This window comes from Fulmarus glacialis, unplaced genomic scaffold, assembly GCF_000690835.1.
Source record: "Fulmarus glacialis isolate BGI_N327 unplaced genomic scaffold, ASM69083v1 scaffold17378, whole genome shotgun sequence".
Taxonomy (NCBI): Eukaryota; Metazoa; Chordata; class Aves; order Procellariiformes; family Procellariidae; genus Fulmarus; species Fulmarus glacialis.
Window position 1 is genome coordinate 149,376 of NW_009227881.1, and position 19,992 is coordinate 169,367.

The 19,992-nt window shown below is 40.1% G+C and overlaps 1 protein-coding gene across 1 annotated transcript in view; it reads right to left on the minus strand.

Annotated features, from left to right (window-relative positions):
* The window catches only part of KCNU1 (potassium channel, subfamily U, member 1), a 52,224-nt gene that overhangs the window by 19,384 nt on the left and 12,848 nt on the right, over positions 1 to 19,992 (minus strand). Inside the window, 10 exon segments of the mRNA XM_009583308.1 lie at positions 9,274 to 9,370; positions 13,281 to 13,376; positions 13,507 to 13,590; positions 13,593 to 13,600; positions 15,520 to 15,588; positions 15,682 to 15,809; positions 17,768 to 17,923; positions 18,364 to 18,410; positions 18,413 to 18,432; positions 19,293 to 19,375. Of these exon segments, the coding sequence (XP_009581603.1) occupies positions 9,274 to 9,370; positions 13,281 to 13,376; positions 13,507 to 13,590; positions 13,593 to 13,600; positions 15,520 to 15,588; positions 15,682 to 15,809; positions 17,768 to 17,923; positions 18,364 to 18,410; positions 18,413 to 18,432; positions 19,293 to 19,375 (788 nt within the window).

Here is a 19,992-nt window from a genome sequence, read left to right on the forward strand (position 1 = left end):
TCATAATACCTTTGCAAAGCTCTAAAGCTTTGTTGAATCCCTCGCCTGCAGTCTTCCGACACCAGCTCTTCCACTCCTTGTCATGGGAAAATGTGGCTACAATGAGTCTTAATGTCATGTGTACGCATTGAGGTCTGTGTCATTTGGTTTGCCTTCTGTGCTCTAAGTACAGAATAGCAGCAAATCCTCAAGAATCAGAGCTTATCTCTGTGTCCTAAATTTTGCCCAGAGAGAGATAAAGGGGTAGAAGCCTACTCACAAAGCACCTCAGGACAAGCAAGGCCTGGAAGAGTTGCACCGCTGGTCCCCAGAAACCTACACACATAAGAAATCTGCGCACAAAAGTCTCCAGGGAGAAAAAACCCGCGGGTACCTGCGTGACGCGGGCAGGTTGCTCCAGCAGCTGTAGCTGGAAAGCTCCGGCTCACCAGCACAAACGCCCTGACGTCCTTCCCCTGCCTCTGTACCACAGCCTTGGGGATGATTTAACACTTGGCATGTTGGCTGTTCGGTTCACATCCCATTTGGGAATCCTCTTATTGTTTTTTGAATCGCTCCCAGATCCGCACATATGTTAACCTTTTCCTTTAGGGAGGAGTGGAGTTTCACATACACAATGAAAATTGCCTGTGCCTGTGAAGGCAGCTACAAAGCCCCTTTTCTCACTCCCAGGCCCGCACTGTGAGAATACGGTGCTTGTCTGGACTTGGCTTATTCATCATCATGGATTATATCACTCCAATCACAATGCATCAAAGTGCTTTCCCTCCCTCACAAGGAGCTATGACGCTTAATTAATTGACACAGAGGTATTATGTGTCATTGCAAAATATTATAATTTACAGTATTCCATTCAATAATTAACAAATACATCAGGCAACAAGTAAAACCAATCTCAAAAATGAGCAGTTAAATTTTTTTTAATTACATCTACTGAACAAAATCTGCCCCTAAGCAATGCACATGTAATCCCACTGAAGTCAGTATGGTTGTACAGAATACACTAAAATAAAAATAGTCTGTAGTTATCATCGATATTGCAGCAATACTTACAGTCCCCCACTAAGTTTAGGGACTCCTGCTTTATTTAGAGTTGTAAACATGAACAATAAAGGTAAACTAAGTTGAACTGAGAACACAGCATGGAAGGAGACATGTAGCATTGGGACTTACACAACACACAAATAGAAAGATTGAATCCTAGTCTGATAGGTGCTGTCTGACACCACGTTTTAAAATAGAGCCAAGATTCTCTAGTAACAGGACTCCAGGCAATGATGCCTTAAGAACTCCTGATACCTGTGTGACAAAGTCTGAAGAGTTGGCAGCACTGGAGAAATTCAGAATGCATAAGGATAACTGGACTGAACTGTCTGAACATTGATCTGGATGCATTAGGGCCTACTTCATTAAAGAAACCTCAGAGTGACATATAAGAAAAGACATCTTCTGCTCTCCATTTCTGCATTCAACTTCCATCCAAATCACCTCCCTCAGCTAACACTTAACTATATAAGGACATGTTGTTCAGCCATAGATACAAACCAGGTGTAGTAACTCCAACATTTTTGCAAATTAATATAGCACAGTTATCACGGGGAAGCTGGATACTACTTCTGCAGGCAGATCTCATGTGTCAGAGCTATGAGCCATTGTTTTCCGAGAGAAAACAGCTCATTATTCGTAACATCCCTTGGCGAAATCTTTGCTGAACTCTCCCTCTCCCCTTCCGAGGCCACAGGAGGGCTAGATAAAACGCAGCTTCTTCTCCTTGACACGGACAAGTGTATGTGCATATTTTTGTTCTTCCACTGCTACTTGGGCTGGGCACAGGTTGCATTTTAAAAACTAAAGCCTGATCCTGCTACCCACACACAGAATAGAGGCTTGCTTTGATTCCAGAAAGGCTGTTCAGAGAGTAAGACAGCAGACAGCTTGAGTAAGGGTGGCAAAATTCAGCTCCTAATTATTAGATTAAAACCTTGAAACAGTTGTCATGTATGAAGGGACAAAGTAGAATTTGGCAAACAGGAAGGGAAAAAACAAATCTTCTCACAATGATAAATAATCTCTGAAGACAACCTTGTCATTTTTTGAAAGCATCTCAACAGTTCCCCGTTTTTATTTTTTTGGTCACTGCTTATCAAAATTTGCATGGCTAGTTAGTGGGTTAATTTAATTATGAGCAGCATTTATGAACAGCCTGATGGGGGATCTGCAGAGGGCAATAGAATCTGTTCTTGAATTATGAAATTGCACACACACACACATCTGGAAGCCGTCATGGGACAGATCGCTGTCTTGTAAATGCGTGTTGAGTGTTACAATATTTTACTAAGCACTCCCAATCTGTCAAGGTTTACAGGAGAGTAGAGACTGGGAACATTTGGGATCATTTGTGGCTTAGAGCCGTTAGCTACTTCCACCCACTTATTGTGACGTTATTAATAGCAAAATAATCTAAAGAGCAGAACTTGGCTTACTCAAGACCTTAGATAATAGAAGTGATTTTCGCTAAGGGCCAAAACCAGGGAGCCAGGACCGAGCTGAATAATGGACTATGCTGGGTAGCATAGCCTTATTTTTGGCTGAACTGGTGGTAACTTTGTGCGGACTCTCTTCCTCAGAGGACTTACCTGCAGACCTAGCCTAGCCCCGTTGTTTCACGTCTGTGTAAGAGGTGGCACATGGTGACACCACCCAAGAAATAACCAAAGGAGAAAATGCTATGTGAGCAATGTGATGTTGACCATCCCTTACTAATTGCCCTCCTCAACAACAGTCAATGATAAGAAGGGCATTAAGCACCACACACAAGATAGCTATCTGCCAGAACAGAAAAATTTCGTTACACTGTCCACAGTTTAATCAAGTGTAAATTTATCTATGTGAGCTGTACCTCTATGCTATCCCTACTAAAACTCAAGTTAACTGGCTAAAAACCAATGCCATTATGCTCGCATGACATCCAGGGATGCTTATGACACTGTATCAGTATTGCCAAGAGTAAATGACATCCTAAATTTTCCTGGACTCAAAGATGGAGACCAGAATGGCCAGTTAGCTACAAGGACTCAAATCATGTAGAAGTCCAGTTTTAGGCTGGCGCACAGGAATGGATTTCATCCCATGAAAAGCAATCCCCTGCCGAGGAAATCAGGACTTGGCCTGTGAAAGAAACTTTGCATGAAGTTTCTTCACCTTCCGGAGCCATAGCTCAATGAAAAGATCTGGAAGACTTCAAAACTCCATGGAGTTTTTGGCTTCTTGTTAAGCCACTGCATGTCTGTTTAATTTAAATCCCCATCCAATCATTAAATATGGGTGGTTTTTTTAAATGGGTCATTATGATGTGATTTATGACATTGGTGTAATTGTCAGAATTACTGTGGGTAATTAAAATATGAAATGCATGCTGCCAGAGGCTTCAGTCACTCTCAGCACCCTCATTAAAAATCAGGAGCTGACCAAATTATAAATAGACTGGTTTGCACAAGTTCACAGGGAAAGCTAATTATGAAACTTATCCTTATGCACTCAGAACTCACACCATCAGTCATGCAAATTCTTTAAGTGATTATACTATTGTATAACGTGGAATCGGATTAGTATGTACAGGTGGGTGCAACTCCAGTTACCATGTGCAGTACAACTGTACTTTGTTGTCCCTAAAACTCTTATGCAAGCTTGATGATAGATGTGGGACAAGGGCCTGGGGAAGAGAGAGGTGGTGTATTTTCACATGAAATATAGAGAAAAAAAGACTGAGGAATACAGGGAGAGGGAGAGGCTGCAAAGGAGAAGGCTCTCTCATCTATAATGGTAAGTCTCAGAGAAACAAGAGAGGCATGTGAACACAAAGGAAGATAGCTTCAGAAAGAAGCTGCAATAAACTTTGGATTAGCTGGCTAAATTTGTAAGGAATGGTGGCTGGCTAAAATCACAGGGCGTTTAGGTGCCAAATACACTGAACATGAATACAAACAGAAGTTAAGAAAAAATTCTATATGTAAGGGTGGGCAAGGGATGTGACTTTTTCATTCTGGTATTCTGAATTTTCTACTCTCCAGAAAGCAAGGAAAAAAAAAAACCTGGAGGCCTATATACAAAATTCAACCAAAATTCAATCAAGAAGTAAATCACTGATGGAAGAAGAGTCCTGTTAGAGTTACCAGTAGCATCTCTGGCGACTTAAAGTCCAAATGGAGTATGCTTTTGCTTATTATGGGGTTTCAAACAAAAAAAAGAAAAAAAGAAAGAAGTGAAACCCCTCTTTCAATGCCAGTAAACAGACTTGGTTTTCATGCAAAGAGACAATGCAGTCTGTACAAAACAAGTTTGGGCAGATTTTGCACACCATGGAAGCTAGCTTTTCTGTTTCAGAAATCCACTAAAATACCTGCTCCATCACAATGATTTGTCAGTCTTATTGGTTGCGCAAGTTTCAGTGAAGATAAGACCATGAGCAAGATTCAGCCAGCCTGCATCGACAGAACAATTTATTGGGGTACCTAGAGATCCATTTATACCAAGAAGAGTCATGTTCTAAAAATAATGCTGATTTATATTCTGTGTACCTGTACAAGAGTCTGGGGGCTGGGGATCTGCAGAGAGAAAACTTGGGGGAAAGTATGCATGGACGATGTCTCCCACCTGAATTTTTTAAACTCAGATAAACCTAATTAACTGCATGTGTATTTATCAGCTTAACTATCACTCCATCCAACCTCTCACCCTGACTCTGACAACTAGTCCTCAAAAATACACAGCAAGAAAAATGGGACTTCCCAACACAACAAAAAGTGGAATGCAAAATATTATTGCCTCTTCCTAGAGGAGCTCCCTGCCTAACATCAATTCATAAACTTCCAGCGTCCAAAATATCTATTCATCTTCTACCTTATGCATCCCAAACAACAGAAATGCCATTTGTGTAGTTCAAGAGGGACTCTTTTTCGAATTCCACCCCTGAAGTGTTTGAGAGGTACGTATAGGCGTCCACACTTTTCCATGTTTCTACAAACCCTCTGAGCTTTGGCTGTCACTGAAACACCTCTTCCACATCTCTCTCCCATTCTAGCAATAAAAGTAAAGCTGAAGGAATGTGAAACTTGTCTAACTTGTGAGGTTTTCTGCTGTGCCAACAGACTGCTAAATTTTCCACAGAGCCTCCACCCTGTAGTGTAAATACCAGGTAGTGATCAAAAGCACAATGTGCCTGCTGACAAAAGGGATCTTGCTCACTGTAACAACACTTTCTCCACCTCTATCTATCTCCTTTTTCTTGAGAACACAGTTTTACACTTGTCCTTCATACAAATAACCCGAGGGTGGGAATTATTCAGAAGGCTCGTGTTTGACACCCCATCTGTTCATTTCTGACAGCGATATATAATGTAAGGCTATAAAAACTTGAAAAATAATGCAACATAAAAAGGGATTGACTCGGCTCCAAGAGGCCATAAACGGTAACAAATACCATTGTATGATTTATTTCATGCTGTAATCTTTACAGTAAGTCATCTTTCAGACATTTCCTTGTGACAGGTTTTAATAATATTAATGCCCAGAGCAATCCAAATCATCGCCAATAGACATATTTATCAAGCTGCCAATCCAAGTAAATGAAATTCTATAAGCAATAATGTAACATGTTTAAAGGAAGCTAATAAAACAAGTCAGGAGAGAAATATTACTGCAAAGTATGCTCTCTCTAATCCAGCCCTGGATTTTATACAGCCAAAATGCAAATCTTTCCCTCCATGATTTATCGCTCCAAAAATACCAATGACCTTTTCAGGAGCTCTTGTACAGCCCTTCTCACACATTTATAAAGATTGTGATGCATTCTGCCAGATTAGCTGAGCTGAAGTGCTCAGCGTTACTGCCTTGTTTTGCCCTACCTTTGGATTGGGAAGTGATGGGTAGTATCAAAGAGTAGGATCTTAAGTCTTTAAGATTTATTGAAGACTGACAAGTCTTAACATAGGCTTGGCAACTCAGCAGGTATTTACGAGCAATTATCCAGGCACTAGATAAGTTACAATTAACAGGGAGCTAAAACTTGGTTCTTTAACCGGGTTTCCCTTTTAATCTAATTCAGTTTCTACTAATCCATTGCTTGGCTGAAGTGACTCTACACCAGGGCAAAAAGGAAGGAGACATTGCAGAGTTGTGTACACATGGAGCCTTGCTCACAAACATTCTTTTATGCCTCACTAGAAACTTAGCAGGAATTAAAAACAAGAGTCAACAATTCAGCAAAACATACACCATTAAATTTGTCATGCCTTAGGCAAGAATGTGTGGAAAAACCATGACTAGTAAAGCAAGTGTATCGATGCAGAGGCTCAGAAGTGCTTGAGGAATCCGAACAGGTCTTTATGTATTCACTTCTGTATGAGCTTTATAGGTCTTAGGATTTTTTTTGTATTGGTTTGTGATGACTTTTTTTTTTTAAATGATGCTAATTAAGTTCTTCCCCTGGATATAAAGATCTGCTTATTTTCAGTGGGGGAAACAAAAAGAGAAAGGAAGAAATGTACAAGACAATACATGCAATACGACGGAAGATAGCTTTCATGAAAATGGTCTAGGACACCAGCAATATTAGCAAGACCTGAATCAAATGTGTGTTTTGAGTCTTATAATAGGCCATGTCTAATTTTTTCCCACTATACTTTATTGAATTTCCCTGAATTATGGTTTGATTACATTTTTTCATTGATTAGCCCACATGCAAATCTTGTCTCAATCTCAGATGCAAACTTCCGCTTAAAAAAATAATTGCAATTTAAGTATTCAGCTGGCTAAATGTCCCAATAAACAAAAGATATTTTCAAAGGACCCTGTAAAGGGACAAGAGCGTTAAGTATCCAAGTAATTTTAAAAGCACTGCCTGCTGGACACAGTGGAAGTAATCCCCATCGTATATCCAGAGAACCCTGGAAACGACGCTTGTGTTAAAATGTCTACCTTCCCTGGATCAGATTGCAGTTTACCATCCTAAATCAAATGGAGCAGAGATTTAAACCTGGAGCTCCCCTTGGTCACTGTCCTAACTATCCTAATTTGGAAGCAAAAGGTCAGTGTTAGGTTTTCTATTAGCAGAACACCCCAGGTGGAAAACCTCACCTTAATCTGAAATGGGCAATTGGATCCCATTCTATTGTTGGTTTAAATAATAACAAAAAATTACTTGGGACTAATTTGAGAAGTCTAGTGTTATGAAGAGTCAGCCCCAAAGAGCTGCATTTTGCATTGTGAGGTTTCCTCTATGACTTTCGATACCTCATTTCACCCTTTCCTACTTCCCTTTGCCTTCCCACTCTTTGTCTGCTCTTTCTATTTAGACTGAGAGGTCTTTAAGGCAAAACCTGCCTTTTACCATGCACATACACAGCATCCAGCCTAACAGGATCCCAGTCCCAGTAGAAGCATCAAAGCACCACTATAATACAAATAATAAATACTGCAACTAATAATAACAGTACAGTAAAATGTCCTCCCCAGGGAAGTGCTGGAAGACCAGTCCCTGGTGTCATTTAAAACTAAACACCAGAAAACATACTTGCACTGACTGGATAGAGTCTTTATGATACAGTGATGAGGGAAAATCTTGATGGGGATGGGAACAATTATTTATCTGCATATTTGGCTATTTCTTTAGGGGATTTCAAAATATCTCTTAGTAACATTTTTGTTCCTCACTGCTAAGCAGCAGCAGAGATCTCAGGGAAAATAAATAAATAAGAAATATATAATCCCCAAGGTGTAATCCCAGAGTATGGAAACTCACTTCACTTAAATACCTCCCTCTGGCATAATTGACTTTTCATGTGCATGTTAATAATGATATTTCAGCAGGTTGTGAGGGCTCGTTCTTCTCCCCCCACCCCCTTTGGTAAATTATGTTATTGGGCATGAGGAGGGGGAGGGACACATTATAAATCTAATTATGTTTTCATTTATATTTAACAAGTCAGCACAATCTGGTAGTATGTGCATATGTATTTACTGTGCAGTCCCAATATTTACAGCTGACCTAATCAGTTGTAGGACAGCAGCACTGAGCAACATTTTATTGTCCTGATATCATGTATGTGCTGGGGACAGCTGTTAAGATGCAAAGCTCTCCAGAGGACACCTTAGAGTCATGCCATAGAGTCCAGTTGCCTTTGCTGCTGAAGCACAAGATAGGGTTTTGGAGGGAGGAGAGACATAATTTATTAAGCCTCTTCAGTTCTATAGCAGCTGCAAATTGCTCACAAGAAGAAACAAGGCAAGAAATACTAGTTAGTGCATCTCTCTTCCCCTACTAGGATCCTGTTCACTCCCTGCAATTCTGGTATGACACTGTTTGCCAATATGTCCTGTCACCCTCTCTAGTGGATGCTTTGGGAGAGGGAAAGCTCAGTATCAGACCACGATACTCTTCCTTATGCTGAATGTAGCAGCTCAGGTTATGAAGAGTCCCAATGCAAGTCAACTGGACTGGCAAACTAAGTACACTGTAGATAAGAATATTGCAATTCACACCTTGCCTTAGCCAGCACATGACTATGCTCTGCCACCAGTTTGTAAACCCTGCTGGGAAATCAGATTCCTCTGGCTAGGAAGAATCTAGATGGCCTAGAAAGGACTCCTCTAGCATGCATTACTGATGCTAGCGAGAAAGGCTCTAGGGTGTGATTTCTCTTGGATCTCCATTTGCCTTTAGACCCAACTTCTTTTAATAGTGTACCAGAGTTTGCTAGTCTTCCAGGTTGCTGTCAGTGTCACACTCCAATTAAATATCTGAGCAAAGAGCAAACCCTGGTGTTGGTGTTTGTGTTCCTACTCCTAACTACTCCTGCTTCCACTCTGCTCTCTCAGAAGTAGCCAAATAAAATGTGCTCATGACTCAGCTGTTCAGTGATCATTGGGCTTCTGTCTGGAAGGCAGTGAGCACTTTCAGGAGGTGTACCCATCCCTTCCTCTCCTTCCCCTTTTTCCTCCAGAGTGGTATCAGGAGTTCACAGCACAGGCTTTGAGCTTGCAGGAGAGTATGAGAGGTAAGGATTTGGATTCATAGGCATAAGTTGTGTCTTCTACGCTGTTCAATTAATCCAGATAGGGAGAAGCCATAAACCATCCACTTCAACCACAACCACTAACAATAGCAGAAAATTTAGTAAAAGGGCACACCCTGCTGTTCCCACTTTCCACACAAATTCTCAGTAAGTCAGTCCAGGAAATGCCTGCTCAGCATACACACAGCTTTACATTTCTTACCCATTAACAAAACTCCGAGGTAGAACACCACCAAGGGACCTTGACTTTGCAGGCTCTCCATCTGAAACATGCGATTCTCTACAGAATTTTAGTTTCTCTGAAACAAAGGCAATGAAACAGAATTGGGTTCCTTTTGTATAGCCTTCAGTCGCATTTAGATTGTGTCTGCAAATGGCTACCATGGCATTTGAGGATTCTGTGGGGGCTTCAGAAATGCTGGACAAAGGAGCTCTGAGTAATTGGTTATTCATATCAACTGCTCAGAAATACAGCACAGCATTATAGAACAGTAATTCTATCTAGTGTGCATAAAACAGTCATAAATGTGGTGAGCACTTACATACTTAACACACCATTTCATTCCAAAAGGAGCTCCTTTTCTTTGTGAGGTTCTTGTGTTGGAATCCAGAAGCTAAAACTTACTCAGAACTGCTGAGTTTTTCCCCCAAAGTGAAGGAAACCTTTGTCACTTGTGCAGGTGGAGGCACAGATGAAGGAAGCATACCCTCAACACATAGCCAACACACATTTGTGTGACCTGTAAGACCTTTGTTCTCTCATTTTGCATGGGAAAGAACAAGATGTGTTCTCAACTAGAGAGAATCACAGCTTACATTTGAAAAGGAGGGGGTCCCAGGGCAGGTCCTGAAGGGGGTGAGCAGGTTTCTGGGCTGTCCTGTAGGGAGGGGGAAGTCCAAGGTGCATGGGGGTGCTGGGGCTGGGCCTGTCCTTAAAAGTGTGGAGGAGGAGGATCCTTGTCCTGCAGGGGAGAAGGTGTGCTCTAAGTGCTCCATGAAAACATGGTCCTCCATACAAGAAAAAAAACAAAAAGCTAGAGGGTAGGAAGAGTTCATACTCTGTACTTGTACCATCCTCATACTTGTCATAAGTGACTTCCAATTATTTACAACACTATGCCCTGCGAGTCAACCATTTTTAGCTTCCTCAATTTCAAATCAGGAAATCAAAATTCAGAAAGGCTAAGTGGCCTAAAGTCCCAGGCTGAATCTGAGGAAGCAGATCAAGAAAATGAGCTCAAGTTTCCCAAATCCTAAAGTAGCTATTTAACAGCTGGAACATTTGATCTAGTCCTTTCTGGGCCATAATCTGAGGTCATGGGCCATTAAGACCAGCATTATAACACCAGGCAGTGATTTGAGGATGTATAGCAGCACCCTCTGAGATTTTTTAAGAGCACCTGAACCTACCTACATCTCCTGCTTTTCACAGTGATGTAGCTGGTTCAGGACACACGATACTACTCCTCACACTCCCCTGGTCTGTATCTTTGCTGCTAATCTGCATTCCTCCCCTTGTCAGCATTTGACAGGAGGCGCAGCAAAGCTCTCCATATCACATGTGTCTAAACATGTCCTATGCATACAGATGGGAACAGAAAGGTTGGACTGGAAGAACATTCAGACACACATATCTTTTTATCTCACAAACTGACAGATGAACCCTCTCACATATCCTTAACTTTCTTGTGATGTCGTAACTATTGCCAAACCATGCTAACCCAGATGAAACAGCTAGCGATTCCAAACATACCCCTGGCAGAAAAAGGGACATCTCTCTGAATAGGTGATTTGTCAACCTTAAGCTGTAATTGTGCTACACAGATGTGCTAAAAGCAGGTGCATTTAGCCTTGGTAACAGGATACCTCTTTTACAGCCTTGTGTTCAATGAGGTGAGAGTTGGATGGGTAGAGAGCAAGCTCTTTGAGGATGCTACATGCCACTTGATTCGTCTAGGTCAAGCTTAATGGAAGAGAGACTTAATAAGTCAGAGAATGTAAATTCAGAACAGCCTGTCTTATGCAGGCACTAATAAGTATCTGAGAGAAGTCTCTTATGGTCTTCTAAACCAAGATATTTGGCCAACTCCACAGAGCTGGGCTCAGTCCCAGCCTTTATCACAGACTTCCTCGGTTACTGTGAACAACCTGTGCAGGGCCTCACTGCCCATGGCAGCTCTGAGGTCCTGCAGACATGCAGAACAGGGAGAAAAGCTCTCATTTACTTCCATTGCCTGACCAAGTCCCAAGGGTGGCAGGGTATCATTGTCTCAAGAAGCCCTATGGCCTCTTAATACATATCTGAAGATTAAAAAAAAAAAAAAATCTAGGAATAGTAATAGCTTTTGATTAAGTCTGGATGATAAAGGAAAAAATAGCCGTTGTTTTCTGTTCTGACTGCACTCTGGTATGCCATTTACACTCCTGTTAAAATGACAATAGTAGCTCCTTTGACTAAAGCTTGCAATCTGTGAGGCTCCTGTATTAGTTTTTAGATTCACGGCAATGAACTTGCTTTTCGCCAACTAAATCTCCATATTTCCATTGCAGGTACTGGAGGCATACTCACGTACACTAGTTCTGGTCTTTTCCATCTAACCTTCCCCTTACCTCCCTCGCAATGAGTTTGGAGGAATCCAGAACACCACTTACCACTTAAACTACATTATATGGAGAGTGGAGGAATAAACCAAAGTGCTTATAATTAAGCTCTGTTTTGCTCTGATACATCCAGAATCCTAGGGGAAACTAATGGCAAGGTCTTATGCCTGGCAAAGCTCCTGATTCACCTCAGGCAACTGCTCTCTCTACATACTTCTGCATGGTATAACTGGTACAGAACTGCAGGTTTGCAAACAACTGCTTTTTATTAATCCACATTTATACTGAAATGTCATCTTGTCCTTTTAAAATCTAAGATTGCCTAGGAAACGAGAAAAAAATCAACCAGGTGGAGAGCTCCTACAGTGTCAATGTCTTTCTATTCATTTGCCATTGACTTTTATTAAGATGTCTTTGCAGTTTATGGAAGTCTCTTTTCTGGGAGGTAGCTGGCTTTCAGGGACCTTAGTTACATCTATGCTGATAAGTGTGTTGGACTGAAAATGGGCTCCAGCTTCTCTTTCTACATGACATTACTACATGGAGTCCTCCAGGTGTCAGCATGTTTGTGCTTGTTCACTCAGTCTGGCTGAGCACAGTATGAATGAGTTTTGCCTTTACCTCAATGATCTGCAGTTCAGAGGTGTGTTTTGTAATGGGGCTTGGCTGCCATCTGCTGCTTAAAGGATTTGCAAGTGCTTGAAATACAAGTAGGCATGCATGTGTACATCCACATTTAAAGGAAAGCTCCTTGTCTGCTCTTTAAAGCAAAGCACCATCTCCATGGAGGGGAGACACTAGCAGAGAAGTTTACAGGAGCCTAGAAGAGGTGTTTGGCCTTAAACACTTAATGAAAATGCAGCAAGCTTCAACTATGTGCAGTTACACATAGATCTGAGAGGCTGTTCTCTATTTCAACAGAAAATTAGCACCTAACAAACCCCTACATCTTCAAAATGGAGTTTGACGTGAAGAAGGAATAAGTTGCTCTGCTTAGGGTTAGATGTTACCATGATTAATCGGTTCTCTCCATCCAGCTAAGATTTGCAGGTCCTCAGAGCAAACACCATTAAGTATTGCTATACAACCTCAAAAACATTTATCTGACATTGATAAAACTTTAAAGTTTTATATTCTCACAATGACAACAATCTAGACACACTTCCTCAAGGAATCCTGACCAAGACTCTAGTACAAACTGGACACAAAATTCTGTTTTTATCCAGCTGTAGCTTTTGCTTCAATTATACACATGCTATAGTAATAAGACACATTTGCTTCAGTCTCTGCAGTTAAAGAACAGTATTCTGTGATAAACCTGTTAACGAGTGAAGATCTTGAACAAGGTATAGTCTGTCCTACTCTTTTTTTAGCCAAGAAGCTTTTGACTCCTAAAGAAAAGCATAAATTCAAAGCATTTAAAATATAATCATGATCTATAAGACTTATTAGTATCATCAGAAAACTCCCTATTTTATCAGGTAAGTAAAGGGCTATGTATTCCAACCTACCCTTCTAGAGAAATAGTTAATAAAAACACAATTAATAGTTTTTCATTCAGCCATCTGTTTTTTTTTTTTAAATGAGAAACAGATTTTAAAAAATTACCTGAGGAAGGTTTTGAGTACAGTCCGCTTTTACACTGACATTTTTTAATCTGCTCTGGATCCTGTATATCACTGTGACAGGCTTTACAACAGAACTGTGCCTCTAGAAAACAGAAATGAATTAGGCAGAACTGAATTGTGTTTAACCGACGAGAAAATAAATGCACTCATTTGCTCTTGAAAGTTTTTCTGTTCTAGACCTTTTTTCAACAAAAATAATAGGGAATCTTACCTTTTGACTTCTGCCAGGGAACGAGCAATAAAAAAGCCCATTGTATTCCGATGAAGCTTTATCTGCGCAGATGGATTATCAGGATAGTGCTGTATTGAGAAACAATCAAAAGAGTAATCACAGTTTCTCTATCTGGTGACATTTTTCGCTTCTGTTGTGAGAATTCAGACTATATGATCATAGGTCTCCTCTCACCTCACAATCTTACGTTAATCCTCTTTTTTATAGCTTCTGTGACTTACGAGAGACACGAAAAAGTTAACATGGTTTTTCAGTGGCTTAAAGGGAATTTACTGTCCACAGAAACCTGGGGGAGTTGTGGAAGAACAGGGACTCAAAGCATGCAAATCAGCTTTTGTTAGGATTTCTGCAGTTTATTCAATTCTGAGGCTTCTGAGGATTCGGCAGCTTTTTTTTTGTAATTAATTTGCTAAATTGTAAACTTCATAGAAAACAGGTGCTTTCATTTCCACCACATTATTTTTGAACATGTTTAATGTAATAAAATCATTCATAGTTTACTGCAGCCTGGATGGGCTGTTTCTCCACTGAAAATCCTGAATACTCACACTTAAAACACAAGTTCTGTGCAACTGAAGATCCTAAGGATGTGCAGGGTTGGAGCTATCTACTCTAATGCTGAACATGCCAGGTAAACAAGGGGAGGAAACCTTATTTTCTAATGGTTCCCCCTTCTACATCCAGAGTGAGTATCCCTGCTGGGCTGCTTTAAGCACATCTATGTTGAATCCCCTGCAACATCATTAAATTTACCAGTTTCCCCTACAAAGCCCACTCAAGGTACCAGCTCAGTCCAAATTCCTATTGCTTTCAACCCAGTTTTAATGAATATTGGTAGTGTGAATGGCAGGGGGAAAGATGACAAGGTTGTTAACATTTTCCTTCCACACAAGAGAAGGCCTGTACTCAGCTCTTCCAGATTCATGGCTCAGAGGACAAACAAAACATGAATAACTAATTATTACTATAGATATTGTAGCAACATCTAGAGGTCCCACTTTTAGAAGAGGTATCTCTTCTGTGCCAACTGTTGTGTAAAGGAAGCAAAAATATAGTCTCTATCTCTCAAAGGGCATGCAGCTTCCTTTTCCCTCTTGCCTTCTCTTTTCATCATTCTATTTTCAGCCAAACAATATATGAACTCAAGGAAGAATAGATTGAGTTGTGGCCTGTTTTCCACTAGTGCCAAGCATCTACATCTACTGACTTCTTTCAGTGTAGAGTTCATTCAACACTTCTGGAAGAGAGCCCCAACGTATTTCTCACAGCAGTGTTTAAAACCCTCTGTTTTCAGTGTTTCTATTCCACAGTTTCATCAAAACGGCCATTTCCTTTATAAAAGTGGAAAGAGAAATAATTGCACTCAATAGTCTGCATTTTCTGGGTGATTTTTCAAGCTTTTTAAAGATCTATGGCATTTATTTATTCCCCTTTCTGAACTAGTTCCAGCTTCCCCATTAGGATGTCTTGTATTTCATCATTAGAACAGACAGAGTGTTATCTGGCCCAGGACCAGATCAGCTTCAGAGAGCAAAACCTCTGCTGCCAGCATTGACAAATTATCCCTTTATGACAACACCTTATAGCATTTAGGAACCTCTGTAAACTCATGTGGCTAAAAAAAATGAGAGGTGTTTCCTTTACCAATGAAAATAAATATGCTCGAGTCACCCCAAATCAAAGTGAGACCTATGCTGTTTGCATGTGGAATAGAAGGTAAGAATGGTGTTTCATCTCCCATCTCTCACCTCATTACCTGTGAGAAAAGAGGAGACAGAAGAGATTGTATATGGTAAAATTCGACCCAGCACTCATGTAACCAGGAACAACATCTTGATCCTGTCTCCTAAATACTGTGCATAGGAAGATAAGAGGTGTATATAAAACCTGTGCAGACCCTGGGGCATGCTTCTTCGGAGTGCTTTGGAAATGGTTAGTTTGGAATTAGTTGACTTCTTACCAGAAGAGAAGTCTCCCAGACAATGGCCTCTCCCCTTGACCGCCAAATTTGTGTTCAATTCCCAAGAGGACAAGGTTCAGTTTTACAAAGCACAACCTGGGGAAAGAAAGCAAGTCACAGTTAGTCACAATGTCCCTAACCCTTACTCTGTGAAAATACACATCTGGAAGGAAATAACAGAACAACCACATCTGTACCATTTAGCGACAAACCTCTATAAAAGTCATGTCTACAAAATCATTGGAGAGCTGAAAAGTCATTACTTTGTAGTCTTTGTCTTCCAGAAGCTTTTTGTCCTTCAAATATTTTCTCTTTGTCTAAAAGAATCAACCATAAAGATAATGTATTTATTGAAAGGCAAAGCAAGTAGGATATATAATCTAACAGTGGGCCAATACTCCGACAACACACAGGATTAGATCAAAGGTCCTTCGTTACTGGAAGCAGAATGATGTCAGCTATATGTTGTCAGAGACAATATAGGAGTTAATAAACAACAGACCAGGGAAAGTCTCAACCCTTCTAGACGCTTCCAATTCATATTATCATCGAAAAACAGGTGTTATTACTGCATTCAAATAAAGTTACAGGGAGATTTCATGACTGCAAAGCATTGGAAGCCCATTATTTGAGGAAAGTTACACCTTACTTTGCAATAAGGTTAACCTGCCTCCTTAGTTATTCAAGTGAGGACTGGTCTTGTGTTAAGTTTTACCAATCGTACATACAGTTATTAGAGGTGTGATTTATTGCTGAACTGTGATTGTGTACTCCAGTATAAGGAATTTCTTTTTTCTTTGGTAGTTGTGTGACTAGGGAAGGGTTGTTTATACCTAGGTAGTTAAAGCAGCAAAACATTCTACTGCTTAGAGCTCCTCCAGGTTTTAGACTGCCACTTGTTGTGTCACAGTATATGCTATTCTCTTGGCATATGAATGCCTTCCGCATAAAACTTAATAGGCTACTAAAAACACGTAAAAAAGTGTTGCTTTCCAAATAAAAATTATTTAGTGGATTTTAACATAAGAGGCTTTTTTTCTATTTAAAAAGGTTGCTGAGTTTTCATAGTATGCTTTAAAAAAACCTTAAAATACCAGTTTTGCTAGCTTTGCCATGTCTGTGAAATATTTGGACCTGAATGAAACAGCACGTGTCAATGAAAAAACACTGTCTAACAAGCAGCACAATTCTACATACAACTTCTGCATTGATAAAGTCTGCATTTATTTCACGTGATATCTATTGTCTAAATTAATTTCGTGAATGAAAAGTCCCTGAAAAGAGAAATAGCAGTCAAATTATTTTGTGCAGGAGATTAATGTGAAGTATCACATATAGCCACTAGGTGATAGCAAAAGCATGTCCACTGCAGGACTAGCAAACCTGAGACTTGTTCAGGCAACTTCACGCCTAATAGTTCAGTCTTTTTATGTTTTTATTAAATCTTCTGTAATTGATTTGGAAATATCTGAGCAACTTGTGTACTGTTAAGTTAATATGCAGTTTATCAATTTTGCGTTGTAGCAGGTACTGATGAGGAAAGACAGATAAAAGGAGGATAAATTTGGATCACCTTCCTTGCAGAGAGATGACAGGATTTCTAATTGTCACTGTTCTTGTGTAAATTACGTCATAAGACCCAACCAAAGAAATAAATAAGCCTAAAAGGATACTGAAGAAAAGCATGCTATTAACCGGAAAGGGTATATTGGACTGATTTTCAGCCCATTTTTGGGGGTGTCAAGCAGGAGTGGTTCTGCTGAGGTGCTTTAAGCACAGATTCAAATTATGAATGCCAGGCAGAATGGAATCAAGCACAGACGCAAAGAAGCTAACAGGGTCCATACGGTGCAGTAACCAAAATTGATTTACTGGGTTCTCTCAGAGGCAGTGGAGCACTAGCATCACAATATTGCTTTTGAACCTATGGCAATAGACAAGGTGTTTCCACATAACAGCTAAATGCAGCAGCATGGCTTGCTATGGGCTATCCTTTGCTTTGGCATCTCCTTGAACACTATTGTAAAATGCCTCCTTAGGTTCTTTTGCTTCAGCATGCTCTAGAGCACTCGTTTCACCTCTTGCACTGAATTCAAGTATTAAATTAGAAATAGTCTGTTAGGTTTTCTTGCCTTCTGTGCCAAGCTTAATCCCAACATGATCAAGATAAGCTTCAAAAGACCTGGCTGCAGTTTCAACTCAGAAGTTAGGCACATATTTCAGAGAAGATCCCACTGGGCTGTATTCACATTATTTAGACAACTGAAGGATGTACCTCAGTATCCTTTTTCATAATGAACAAATTGGTTAGGAGAGTAGACAAACCAGGAACAAGGCAGCTTTGTGCTACAAAGCCTAGCTTCAGTTCAGCGAAACTGATGATGCTGTCTCCTGTCCTCCAGTCCCAGTTGGGGATATTTGGCAGGTATACCTGTTTCAGAGTAGAAAAGCAACTGCAGATCAGCATAGGAATAGGCAAGGCCACAATGTTCCCGTGAAATGATGATTCTTGTCTTTCCTGCCTTCATCATTCTTTTTTTTTTTTTTTTTTTTTAATCTGATCTGGAATATGCTAACAGATAGTTAAGTGGACTTCTGAGGTTCTTCGGCTGGATTTGGTTTTTTAGTTTGTTTTTTTTTTTTTTAACATTAAATGTGCATTTGCTGACAACTTTGACAAAAACAACAAAAAGAAACAAAAAGTCATTCTTTATTTTTAGTAATATTAAGAGATTCTAGATAGGTTAGTAACTAGATGAGTAAGAGACACTGGATAAAGATCCTGTTTTTATAAAAGCAGAGACTTTTGATTCCATAAAGGCCAGAATTTCAACCGTGACAAGTCGCATGACAGACAAACAATTGTGATACCTTGTTATGAGACTGAATTATCCGTAAAATTACTCTCGTGTTTGGGTATGATTCTTGATAGACAGCACTCTGTACAAAAGATGTAATTTCTGATTAATATGCTTGGTTCTGGCTAGGGTCTCTCATTTTTCAAGTCAGACTAGTTTGCTCTGGCAGATAGCAATTGAAGGGTATTGACAAAGAATGGCATATGACCCAATGCCCATATCTGGGACATCTACGCTTTAAGCATATCCAAGTCCACTACCTGGAGAGGAAGGTAGTCACCATCAAAAGATTTTAAGACAATGGCACACAGCTTGGACACAGGATGAAGAATCATACCTCTATCCCACTAAAATTCTGGAGTTAAGAGAACCAACAATAATGAATATTATTTGCTTCGCAAATTCCACCTGTAAATTTCATTCATAAACTAGTATCTCCACTTCGGTAGATGCCCTACAAATAGAAAATAAAGATAATCCAATTTGGAACTTGGACTTGGGGGTATGCTAATTATGCCATCAGATTCACACAATCCAGCAGTACTAAGGGAGTTCCCAATTCAAGTCTACCCAGTACGAAGATGTGTAGAATTATCAGACCTGACAGCAGAGCTGCACCAGACAGTAGTGTGCAACTCTCTCCAGTGTAAAGGAGCCAGACTCCTTGTCTGCTAATATTCAGGATATTGAAGACGGTAATTACACCATATTTAGTAACATTATATTCTGTATGGGGTTGCAAGGCTGCACAGCTGCTACCTGTCTCAATCCTTCAACACATCTGATAAAATCATAGCAGAAAGCAGTCAGTTGGCTTTCAGAGTTCTCCAGGCAGAAAAAAACCGTGACAGGACAAATATGTTCCCCTGCCAGCAGCACTATCTGTGTCACTGTCAATATTGATCAGATAGAGAATGAAAGCACTGGAGTATCTCATCCTACCTCATGATATTGGAAGTATCTTCAGTATAAAGTTGTGGACAGTGAACATCTGCTAGAATGAGAGAAGCATTCACAGATTCCATCTCTATCCCAGGAGAGAAAAGTTAAGTCAGGGTTTAACCCCACACGAAGTACAAAAATCTCCGATAGCAAGCTGATTCAGTGGCACGTCTTTAGTTAAAAACTTGTGTAAGATCATCATGATTCTATTACTTGGAGTTGTACACATGCCTGAACATTTCAACAATGATGCAGCTCCAGTCAAAGATACAGTATGTAATGCATATTTCTATTTTCAAAGTGCTGGAACACGTGAAATTTTGACGTTTCTAGCACTAACATATTCCTAGAAGAGGTTACAAAATAGGCAGCTTTGCTATATTCTTCCCCAGCAAAGTCCAGCCAAAGCACTTCAAGGGTCAATATTTGGGCAGGTGAGAAGACCTCTGTCTCAGTCATCTAATCAATACGAGGGCTGTGTAATGAAGTCCTTAACAACAACAACAAAAAGTTTCATTTACGATGGAGGTTTTATAGCCTGCTGGAAACTGGGTGGAGATCTACCACTGTATTTCAAATAGGATACTAACAAATAGAAACCACACTAAAGTTAAAGCCAGTAGTGGTTTTTTGTTTGTTGGTAGTGTTGGTTTGGTTTTTTTTTTTCTTTAATCCAGGTCCATTCCTTCTGCTTCTACTG